This window comes from Triticum dicoccoides, chromosome 4A (genome assembly GCF_002162155.2).
Source record: "Triticum dicoccoides isolate Atlit2015 ecotype Zavitan chromosome 4A, WEW_v2.0, whole genome shotgun sequence".
Lineage (NCBI taxonomy): Eukaryota > Viridiplantae > Streptophyta > Magnoliopsida > Poales > Poaceae > Triticum > Triticum dicoccoides.
In genome coordinates, this window is record NC_041386.1 from 641,629,248 (window position 1) to 641,641,011 (window position 11,764).

At 51.2% G+C, this 11,764-nt stretch overlaps 2 protein-coding genes across 2 annotated transcripts; both read left to right on the forward strand.

The window, feature by feature from the left end:
- Positions 1-898: 898 nt before the first annotated feature.
- Positions 899-1,517, forward strand: LOC119289525 (pectinesterase inhibitor 12-like). Its single transcript, XM_037568829.1, has one exon. The coding sequence runs from the start codon at positions 899-901 to the stop codon at positions 1,451-1,453; it is 555 nt and encodes a 184-aa protein (XP_037424726.1). The 3' UTR covers positions 1,454-1,517.
- A 2,164-nt stretch (positions 1,518-3,681) lies between these two features.
- LOC119289526 (pectinesterase inhibitor 12-like) lies at positions 3,682-4,253 on the forward strand. The gene has a single exon (XM_037568830.1). It carries the CDS (start codon positions 3,682-3,684, stop codon positions 4,243-4,245), a length of 564 nt encoding a protein of 187 aa, XP_037424727.1. The 3' UTR covers positions 4,246-4,253.
- Positions 4,254-11,764: the final 7,511 nt, after the last annotated feature.

An 11,764-nucleotide genomic window follows, 5' to 3' on the forward strand; every position in this document is an offset into this window, starting at 1 on the left:
ATGTCCGAACATGCCTGAATGTATGAAGGAGAAATGAACTTTGACCTTGGAGGCAATCTTAATCGGTTGTTTGATTCATCTATATGCATTGTTGGTTGTAGCAACGCACAGGAGTTCTATAAGTTTTTTTAGTATAGAGATGTCGGGGAGGTAGGGTTCGTTGGGTGGGAGGGAGGAGATTGACGAAGGTAACCTGAGCAAGTTAAGATTTTGTTTTCATATTAGGAAAACTGTGATTGTGATTCAATACTAGAGTTAATGTCAGAAGATAATTGGTATATTGCACGGGATTAGCAATCTGTTATTGTTACTAAAAAAGCAATCTCTTATTGAGAAATATTTTATTTTATTTTGAAAGTTTATTTAGAAAAATCTTATGTCTGTATTTAAAAAATATAATTGCATCAATATGGTGTAATTTTTGAATTCTTAATTACGTAATATTAATGTGATTTAGTTGAGTCGGTACCTGCCAAAGCAAGCATGAAAAATCAAAATGGAGAGATGATGATAAGAGATGAGGCAAAAATAAACCACTATGCCAACCTACCAACTCCCGAAAGATTACATCCAAAACGGTACGTTTTGATTGGTTGAACCTGTCGTCCCGTGGATTGTATGTCCTCACCATCCATCCGATTTTCCTCAATACGGGATTTTACCTTGCGTCGTTAAAGACACTATAAAGCGCTAGCTAGGTCTGATTGATTTGGTAAAATATTGCAAAAGCAAAATATTGATACATTTTCATGTATTACTTATCTTTTCCGTCGCTGGTAAAATAGTACATATTGATTTTCATTCCAACTGTTATTCCGTTCCATTCCTTGCCTGCATAAATACACGCCGCCGACTGCTGCGATATGAGAGTCACGGTAAGCACGATACGATGGCGGTCATGGCGATGCATCAGCAGGTTGGTTTACTCCTCACCCTCATGCTCTTCCTGGCGGCTGCAGACGGCAGCCTCGCCGTCGGCACTCCGTCCGCGATCATCAGAACGACATGCGCCGCTGTGGGCCGACCCGGCGGGGAAGTGGGTTACGACACCTGCGTGGGCTTGCTCTCGGCCGACCCGGCAGCCGCGGCCGCCAAGGACGCAGGTCAGCTCGCCCTCGTGGCCACCAACCTCACCGTGGCCAACGTCACGTCGACGGTGCTCGTCCTCGACGACCTCGTCAAGAATCTCAGGGACTGCCTCCGCTACTACAGGGACATGAACAAGACCCTGGACGCCGCGCTCGGTGACCTACGTGCCGGGCGCGTCGAGGCGGCGTCCAACAAATTGTCGGATGCCTCTGGAGTGCCCGACAGCTGCGACATCCAATTGTTCGAGGGGAGTGCGAAGAAGAACCCGATGAGGAAGGAGAACACCGACGCCGATTTGCTGTCCCGACTGGCATACGCCATTACTGACTTGCAGCTGCCGAATCCTCCTCGGCACCGACGTTAAGTTTGATTCTTGGTCTCTTTGGCACCGTACTCTATACCCAGCTGTTGCTAGCTGATTTCCATTTGCTCGATCGATCGTGTAAAATTGCTATTTGTTGTCCAACGTGTGCGATGTCACCTCCATACACACAATGGGCTCTATGTGACAGATCATAGCATCTCTCGTGCGGTAATTGTTACTCCTACTTCTTTGACATTTCGCTTCCATGGACGACAGGCTGCATGAGTCCCCCTATTCCCTGCGCAGTGCAACGAATAGGGGTCGAATTTCATTTCACATGTTTAAAAGGGGAAATATTAACCATGTTTCAAAAAGGAATGTGTGCATATTTATGGAAAAATCATCATGATGGTCTAAAGTATTTATCGCATATTTAAAGTTATTCATTGTGCATTATTGACATTGCCAGCCTTCTTATCTGAAGTACCCTTTTTGAAACTAGTGGTCTTTTTGACCATCAACACTTAATGCTCTTTCTTGATATTTTGGTGGTAGTGACCGAAGAACCCTGTCAATTGCTACTTCATCAGGAATAGCAACCTCAACTGATTGAGGTGATTGGCGTACCCAAACATTTGAGTATGTGCTCATTAACGGAGTTGTTCTCCTCCATCTTACAGTAAAGAACTTGTCTGAGGCTTCATACCTTTCCACACGGGCGTGAGCCTCAAAAACCATTTTCAGCTCCTGCATCATCTCATATGCCCCGTGGTGCTCAAAACATTTTTAAAGCCTTGGTTCTAAGCCATAAAGCATGACTCACTGAACTATCGAGTAGTCATCAACCCGAGTCTGCCAGATGTTCATAGCATCTACAGTCGAGGGAGCGGGTGGCTCACCTAAAGGTGCACCAAGGACATAAGCCTTATGTGTAGCAGTGAGAATAATTCTCAAATACGGACCAGTCCGCATAATTACTTCCATCATCCCACACAAACCCCCAAGTAGGAGATGGCCATTCGTCTTGCGCTCCGTCGCTTTCGGGTGGAGTCCTCCGACGGCAGCGGCCGAACTCCTTCCTCCGGAAATCCATTTGCGTCTGTCCAAATGACGCATGGATCCCGCGCGAGGCGTGTTGCCCCTGCCTCATCGGAGGCAATGCGGTCCATATGGCGTCCGAACGCGATGGTGGATGCGCAACCGCTTCGTTGGCGCACTGAGGCGGAGGTGAACGCATGGGCGTCGTCCGACACAAGTATGGTGCAACATGCACACTGTGCAAGGCAGCGGGTGCGAGAGGTGGCAGCAGCCATCGTGGCGGATGTTGGCGAGGCGGAGTCACACTCTTCGACGCTGTGTATGGTGCACGGCCACCCCGGACGCCGCAAACCTGTTGTGGTGCACGTAGCTGGTTCCGACCACGACGAATCCATCATCAATCCCACGTCCACCGGAGACGTGCAAGCGACATGCTCCGACGAGGAAGAGTAGCATGGTAGGCAGTGACTCGAGTCATGTTAACCAGTATGTGTCTCATGTCCTACTCTATCTCGCCGGCGACCGGAGCAACACTTGGCATGACATTTTAACATGGATGACGAGGAGGTGGGGTCGTTCGGTGGGAGGGGGGAGATCGACCAAGGTAACATGAGGGATTCCCTTTTAATGTTAGAGATATGCAAGATATAAGATTTTATTTTTTATTAGGAAAAATTGTGACTGTGATGCAATAGTAGAGATAATAATAGATAAGAAAATGATGTATGGCACGGGATTAGCAATTTGTTATTGAGAAATAATTGATTTTATTTTGGATGGTTATTGAGACAATTTCTATGACTATCTTTTAGAAAAGTGATTGCACATATATGGTGTGAGTTTTGAAATTATTGATTTACGTAATATTTACGTGATTTAGTTGAATCGGCACCTACCATGAAAAATCAGAGTTGAGAGGTGGTGATGGGAGGTGAGGCAAAAATAAGTGAAAATAAACCATGTATGATTACTTCCAAACTTTCCGATTTATGATCGACGAATGGCAGTCATTAACACACGATCTAGTAACTGATTTCTCCCAATAAACACGGGATTTTATCTTGCGTCGTTAAAGACACTAAAGCGCTAGCTAGCTAGGTCTGATTGATTTGGTAAAGATTGCAAAATCAAAATATTGATTTCATTCCAACTATTACTTAATCTGTTCTATTCGTTGCCGGCATAAATACACGCCGACAGTCACGGTGAGGGTGAGGGTGAGGTGAGTAGGACCGACGACAGTCAGTCATATGGCGATGCATCCTCAGGCTGCTCAACTCCTCGCCCTCATCCTCCTCCTGTCTACCGGAGACGGCATCCTCGCCGTCGGCACTCCGTCCACGATCATCACAAGGACATGCGCCGCTGTCGGCCGATCCGGTGGGCAACTGGGTTACGAGTACGACTCCTGCGTGGGCGCACTCTCGGCCGACCCGGCGGCCGCGTCCGCCAAGGACACACGTGAGCTCGCCGTCGTGGCCACCAGCCTCACCATGGCCAACGTCACGTCGACGGTGCTCGTCGTCGAGGACCTCGTCAAGAACCTCGGCGGCTGCCTCCGCTACTACAGGGAGATGAACAGGACCCTGGAGGGCGCGCTGGGTGACCTCCGTGCCGGGCGCGTCGAAGCGGCGTCCGACAAACTGTTGGAGGCCAACCAAGATCCCGACAGGTGCGACCTGCTCTTGTTCGAGGGGAGCGCGAACAAGAACCCATTGGGCAAGGAGAACATCTACGCCGACTGGCTCTCCCAACTGGCATATGCGATTGCTACCTTGCCGGCGCCGGATCCTCGGCACCGACGTCAAGTTTAACTCTTGGTCTCATGCGGCTTATTAATCTAGCTACGCAGCTAGATGGTGATTGATTTGATTTCCCTTTTTTCGATCGATCGCATAAAATGAAGGAAAACGCTTGTGTGCGGCGCGCCTGCCGAGCGCTACACCCACCAACTAACTCACGCGCGCGGCGCTACACCCACCAACTAACTCACGCGCGCGGCGCTACACCCACAACGTTGACAGAAAAAGCTGCAACTTGTATGAAAAAAGTTTCAACCGGCGTTTTGATAAAGCTTCAAATCAGGCACAATGAAAACCAAAAAAGTTTCAACCATTTGCCTGAAAAGCTTCAACTGTATGTGAAAAGATTCAACCAGCATTTGAGAAAGCTTCATTCGAGTACAGCGAAAAGGAAAGGGCTTCAACCATTTGCATGAAAATCTTCAACCATTCGCCTTAAAAGCTTCAACAGTATATGTGGAAAAAGCTTCAGCCAAGGGAACGCCGATGGTACGAGCAGACAATGGCGAGAGCTGCGGCCGGCAGCACGGTGCTGCCGCGACGGACGCGCTACGGCAACGGGGGCGGGGCTAGGTACTGCAAGGTGAGAGGCACCGGCCGTCTTTGCGTTGTTTTAGCTACAAGGGGTGATGGCGTCCCCTTGGAGCCGGGCGACAACCGGCAACAATGCGGAGGGCGGCCAACTGCGATCTGTCAGGGGGGGCGAGGGATGACCTGCTGCGAGGTCTGCAGCCCGGTTGGGGTGGCGCACGGTTCGGGAAAATACACAGAGAGGGAGGATGTGGGGATCTCGCGATGGTTGAAGACGAAGACGATGAGGGGCGTGGGCCAGCTAGCAAATCGAGCGGTCACACGCACGCTAATCGTAGAACTGCGGTACGACCAGCCCAAATTTGGGCCGGTTCGCCGCCTATCACTGCCCTAAACTCTATGTGACAGATAAGGGCATCTCCAGCCGTTCGGCCCCCCAGGGCGCCTAAATAGAGCGGCCTGGGGCGTGCCGGCGCTAGTTCGGCCCCTGGGGCGACCTAGCTTCCAGTCACGCCCCCAAGCGCCGGCCCCAGGATGCGGGAAACTTGAACTAGGTCGTTCCCGCTCACAAAAGACGCCACAAATCCGGCGATCAGACGTAGTCTGGCGTTACAAAAAACAGAACGCCGCACGCCGCAAGTTCGCGTGCGCAACGAATCACTCGGCGGGGTCGGCTCCAGGCGTTGGCGGAGTCGGCGTGCGCGGGCTCGGCGGTGTCGGAGCTGCTTCGGTGCTGGGCTGTGTCGGCGCGGCTTCGGTACTGCTGGGCGGCGATGTAGAGGCGTCGTTCGGGCTTGGCGTCCGTGTGGCTGTGGGCGCGGGAGCTGGCGTCGTCGGCGTTGCCGTCTGCATCTGGTTCAGGATGAGGCCGCGCTCCGCCATGTACCACGCGCTGAGCTGCTCGTCGTTGCTCTGGAGCATGTCCGCCCCGCCCATCAGAAAAGCCATGTCGGTGTTCCTCTTCTTCGCGGCGACGTTCGTCCGGAGCAGGTCGACGTTGGTCCGGAGCAGGTCGAGCTTGATGGCGCTGTTCGTCATCAGCGACGACCACCGCGCCTCGGTCTTCTCTTCACGTAGGACGGCCCGGGCCTGGGCGTGGGCGAGGCAATGCTCGATGGACTCCTGCACTCGCGCGGTTGCCGCGTCGGCATTTTTCCCCTTCTTTGCCAATTTGTGGCCATCCGGCCGCCCCTCTGACGCGCCCGGAGTCGTCGCGTCTGGCTTGTATGTCTCCTTGGCCTTGTCGAGGGTACGTCGGACTTCCGCCCACTTCTCGCACTTGTCAATGCGCTTGTAGACGTGGAGGTACTTGAAGTCGGCGTCGAGGTTGTCGCGCCGATCCATGGTGAACATGCACAACAATTGTGCGGAGGAACAAACAGTTGGCGGACGGTGGGCGTAGACGACGAAGAGATGCGGGCGAACGGCGTGCGTACCTGATCCTCAACGCTGGCGCCGCTCTCCGGGCGAGCCGCGACCTCCTCGATGATTCCATGCCATTTGTTGCACGCCCCCTGGATACGCCCCCAATGGTTCGCCATCGCCTTGGAGCCGCGCTGCATGTAGATGCCTTTGAAGTAGGGGTCGATGAGGTTCCGCTCGTTGAACTCGGCCTTGATGCGGTCCCAGTACGTCTCGAAGCTCTGGTTCGTGCCGGTGGTCGGGTCGAGGCAGACGACTTTCCATGCTTCGGCGAGGCATTCCTCCTCCTTGGACGTCCACTTGATGTGCGGTTCGCCTGGCCTAGCCGCCCGCTTCTTCTTCTGGCGCCCCTTCGTCGGATCAGGAGCCGGCTCCTCCTCCTCCTCCTCCTCCTCCTCCTCGGGTTCCTGCGCTTCGTGCGCGTCCTCGCCGTAGACGTAGCCGAGCTCGGCCTCCATGTAGCCGCTGAGATCCACTACCTTGTCCTGGGTGGTGAACCCGGGAGACGCGGCAGCCGCGGTCGATCCTGTTGCGATGATGTCGTCCATGTCGGCTCCTGTGTCGTCGGTGTCGCCGAGGTGCGAGAAGGGCAGCGGTCCACGGCGGAGATGGGGCGTCGGTGTCGACGCGTAGGCGGGCGGCGAGTAGTTATATGGAGGGTACTGCACGCCGACGAAGGCGGGCGAGGGTGTGCGCGTCGCGGGGTGGCCATGGAGGAAGGTCACGTTTGGGTTGAACCCACCGTGCGCGTCGCCGTCGGCGTAGCCGGGCGACGACGATCCCCATGGAGATCTGACGCCTTGCTGTCCCCAGGGCGCGTACTGGGCGTGGCTGACGACGGGTGGATTCATCATCCCCGCGTGGTCGACCGATGAGGAGGACGCCGCCGCGCGTGCCGCGTTGTCGCGGGCCTTCTTGGCGATGGCCCTGTTCCGCCGGTCGGCGGTGACTGTGTCACGTCGCTGAACTTCCACCCTCCACTCGGCGTTCGACATGTTGGAAATATGCCCTAGAGGCAATAATAAAAGCATTATTATTATATTTTCTTGTTCATGATAATTGTCTTTAATCATGCTATAATTGTGTTATCCGGAAATCGTAATACATGTGTGAATAATAGACACCAACATGTCCCTAGTAAGCCTCTAGTTGACTAGCTCGTTGATCAACAGATAGTCATGGTTTCCTGACTATGGACATTGGATGTCATTGATAACGAGATCACATCATTAGAAGAATGATGTGATGGACAAGACCCAATCCTAAACATAGCACAAGATCGTATAGTTCATTTGCTAAAGTTTTCCAATGTCAAGTATCTTTTCCTTAGACCATGAGATCGTGTAACTACCGGATACCGTAGGAGTGCTTTGGGTGTACCAAACGTCACAACGTAACTGGGTGACTATAAAGGTATACTGAGGGTATCTCCGAAAGTGTCTGTTGGGTTGACACGGATCAAGACTGGGATTTGTCACTCCGTATGACGGAGAGGTATCACTGGGCCCACTCGGTAATGCATCATCATAATGAGCTCAGAGTGACCAAGTGTCTGGTCACGGGATCATGCATTACGGTACGAGTAAAGTGACTTGCCGGTAACGAGATTGAACGAGGTATTGGGATACCGACGATCGAATCTCGGGCAAGTAACATACCGATTGACAAAGGGAATTGTATACGGGGTTGCTTGAATCCTCGACATCGTGGTTCATCCGATGAGATCATCGAGGAGCATGTGGGAGCCAACATGGGTATCCAGATCCCGCTATTGGTTATTGACCGGAGAGCGATCTCGGTCATGTCTACATGTCTCCCGAACCCGTAGGGTCTACACACTTAAGGTTCGGTGACGCTAGGGTTTTAGGGATATGTATATGCAGTAACCCGAATGTTGTTCAGAGTCCCGGATGAGATCCCGGACGTCACGAGGAGTTTCGGAATGGTCCGGAGGTAAAGAATTATATATAGGAAGTGCTATTTCGGCCGTCGGGACAAGTTTCGGAGTCACCGGTATTGTACCGGGACCACCGAAAGGGTCCCGGGGGTCCACCGGGTGGGGCCACCTATCCCGGAGGGCCCCATGGGCTGAAGTGGGAAGGGATCCAGCCCAAAGTGGGCTGGGGCGCCACTTCCCCTAGGGCCCATGCGCCTAGGGTGGGGAAACCCTAAAGGGGGGGCGCCCCCTTGCTTGTGGGGCAAGCCCCCCACCCCTTGGCCGCCGCCCCCCTAGGAGATTGCATCTCCTAGGGCCGGCGCCCCCCCCCCCCTAGGCCCCCCTATATATAGTGGGGGGGATGGAGAACCTCTTACCTTTGCCTTTGGTGCCTCCCTCTCCCTCTCCAACACATCCTCCTCCTCCATAGAGCTTGGCGAAGCCCTGCCGGAGTACTGCAGCTCCATCACCACCACGCCGTCGTGCTGCTGCTGGAGCCATCTTCCTCAACCTCTCCTTCCCCCTTGTTGGATCAAGAAGAAGGAGACGTCACGCTGACCGTACGTGTGTTGAACGCGGAGGTGCCGTCCGTTCGGCGCTAGGATCTCCGGTGATTTGGATCACGTCGAGTACGACTCCCTCATCCCCGTTCTTTGAGCGCTTCCGCTCGCGATCTATAAAGGTATGTAGATGCATCCGATCACTCGTTGCTAGATGAACTCCTAGATGGATCTTGGTGAAACCGTAGGAAATTTTTTGTTTTTCTGCAACGTTCCTCAACACGACATGCTCGGTGGCTTCAATGGCGGCGCCCTCGGCTTCCTCTGCTTCGGCTGGGCCACGGTGCCAGTCGTGGTTGCCGCCGCGCGCGGCATGGCGTACTTCTTCGACGGCATGGCGGCGACTGGAAGGCGAGCGGGAGGGGGTTTGGCGGGAGAAAAGGAGGGAGTGGCGGGAGGAAGGCGAGCGAGCGGGAGGGATGCGAGGGAAAAGCGTCAAGAAACGGCGGGAAAAGACCCTCGGGTCGCCGCCAGGGCGGACCCACGCGCCTTTTTCGCTTGTGCCGGCTCCCCAAGCGCCCCTCAGGGCGCCGGGTTCGGCCTGAGTCCACGGGCACCAGTTTTGACCCGAGCAAAAACGGGTTTCTGGGGGCGCGACTGGGCCGTTTTTTGGCGCCGGCGCGGCAAAAAGTCTGAGAAGGGCCTGTTGGGGCCGCGGCTGGAGATGCTCTAACATCTCATATTTGTCTCAAAAAAAAAATAACATCTCATACGGGGATTGTTACTCGTTTCATATTTTGTCTCAGAGGCAGCATATGAGTGCCCCTACTCCCTGCACAGTGCGACGAAGAGACGTGGAAACGCCCACGCAGGCGCACGCCTGGACCAGGCCCATGTCCGGCTTTTTATTTTCTTTCAGAATTTTTTTTGTTCATTTAAAAATCATCATGATGGTCAAAAATATTTATAGCATATTTAATGTTTTTTTAATATCAGTACAGACACAAGCGCTCATATACACGCGCATACACTCACCCCTATGAACACACACACGCACACCTTACCCCTATGAGCACCTCCGAAAGACTAAGCAGTCACCATTGAATGCGCATCGCCTGAAATTCCTGGTGGGCTGGGGATACCACAGTCCCTTTAACCATCCAACCACAGGTTAATTTGTGCATATTTAATGTTGTCCATTGTGTATTTATACACATTTTGTCACATATCTATAAAAATATTCGTCGCACACGTATCTATTTGAAAAAGGTTGTCGCATATTAAAAACAATATTCTTCGTGTATCTAAGAAATGTTCATCATATATCAAAATGTTGGAAATGTGCATCACATATCTAAGAAAATATTCATCATGTTTTTGTAAAAAGCGTTGTAAAAATGGTCATCACGTCTTTAAAAAAATTATGTATAGAAAAGGAAGACATAAAAAGAAAAAAGAAAAGGGTAAAATACTCGAAAGAAAATAAAAAGATAAAAAATTGTAAAAAACCAAAAGAAGCCAAGGAAAAATTAATAAAAGAAAAGTTAGTAGCAAAATAAAAAAAAAAACGGAAAGGGCGTGCTAAGCGTCAACCTTATAATTTGGGGGGATAATCAATCGCCCCATAAGCCATCCGGTCTACTCCTATCTATGATCCCCACGCCACCAGACATTTCAGCCATCGTCCTCCCACCACCGTGCGCGCACAGGGGAGAAATAGTCTAGGGCAGCGAACTCTAGCGAGTGTTGCGCTTGCTTTGCGGCAATTGGCGGCGATAGGCCTGCAGCAGGGCGCGTCCGTAGCGGGGCTCCTACAAGATGAGTATCAGATCTTGGCTCTCAGCGGTCGACGCTACGATAAAGGCTCCGCTGCACTGGTATCCACTGTTGGTGAATGTCCACGACACTATGCTCTAGATTACGTCAAAGCGTCTATCGTAGTAGAAGTCAACTCATCTTGAAGCGGCGATGGTCAGTCCCATTTTGTACATGACTTGATACTAGACGGGGAAGAGAGTGCCCTAGTGCTATAGGCAGGGCCGGCCCTGGGGCATGGGCAGAGGGGCGACGGCCCAGGGCCCAGGCCGAAGGGGGGCCCATGATGTAGTACACATATAGTATAGCCCAGAAAAAAATAGACAAGGAAAAAATTATGAGAGGAAGAAAACAAGATGGGCTCGGCCCATCGAATCGCCTGGTAATGCGTAGCAAGGCGTCGCACACGCAAGTCACAACCGCTCGATGCACGCGTACGTGTGAAACAAATCAATCGGAATGTCTGGCTTTCCCTTTCTTCTCAAAAATAAAAAAAATCTGACTTTTCCCATTCGTCGCTCGTCGGTTCTTCTTCGTCGTCTCATCTGCCCGTCGCTCTGTCGTTCCTCGCTCGGTGCCTCAGCCGCTCGTTGTCTCCACGGCACGCAGCAATCCGACAACTCGGCCTTCCAGCAACATGGCAATACATATGTATGCGAACGCAGGTCCGTACCCAATATCCATGTTCGGATGTTCCTGATCCATTCGTCCATCCCTAATTTCAGTAGTTTCTTTAGTACGTATATTAAACTATTCATCCCATGAAGTATCTATTTTTTGATGTATAATTTTCTAATTCAATCTTTCATAGTATGTATTCAACCATCCTAATTTTTTGTCATTCTGTGTACATGTCTAGGGTTCTGATCATCCGATCTATAAATTTCTAATTCGTTGTCTACTCTTTGCTTCGTAATATTAGGACATTAGCATGCTATGTTGCCTAAGAAGCATTTGTCGGGTGCTGAAAAAAGAAAAAAAGAAAGAAATACATTTGAAAATTCAACCACTGAAGGGTTCTTTGACAAAGTATTTTACATCTTCAAGTATTGTTGATGTCAGTGAAGAACATAGGCAAGGAACTAATCCCGAGCATGAAAATTCAGATGTTAAGGTCAATGAAGATTGTGAAAGTATACAGAGAAGCAAATAAATTTGTTTCCTATTTGAGATAATCATGTCATGTTTGTTTTATTTTGCATTGTCCAACAACTATTGTAGTCAAATTTCAAACTAAAAATGTGTGGTCGAAAGTTTACTTTTAGTATTATGCAAATAAAGTTATATATATACATATATATATATATATATATATATATATATATAT

Bases quoted from the DNA above. Each gene is read 5' to 3' on its own strand.
- LOC119289526 (XM_037568830.1), top strand. From the start codon at position 3,682: ATGGCGATGCATCCTCAGGCTGCTCAACTCCTCGCCCTCATCCTCCTC.
- LOC119289525 (XM_037568829.1), top strand. From the start codon at position 899: ATGGCGATGCATCAGCAGGTTGGTTTACTCCTCACCCTCATGCTCTTC.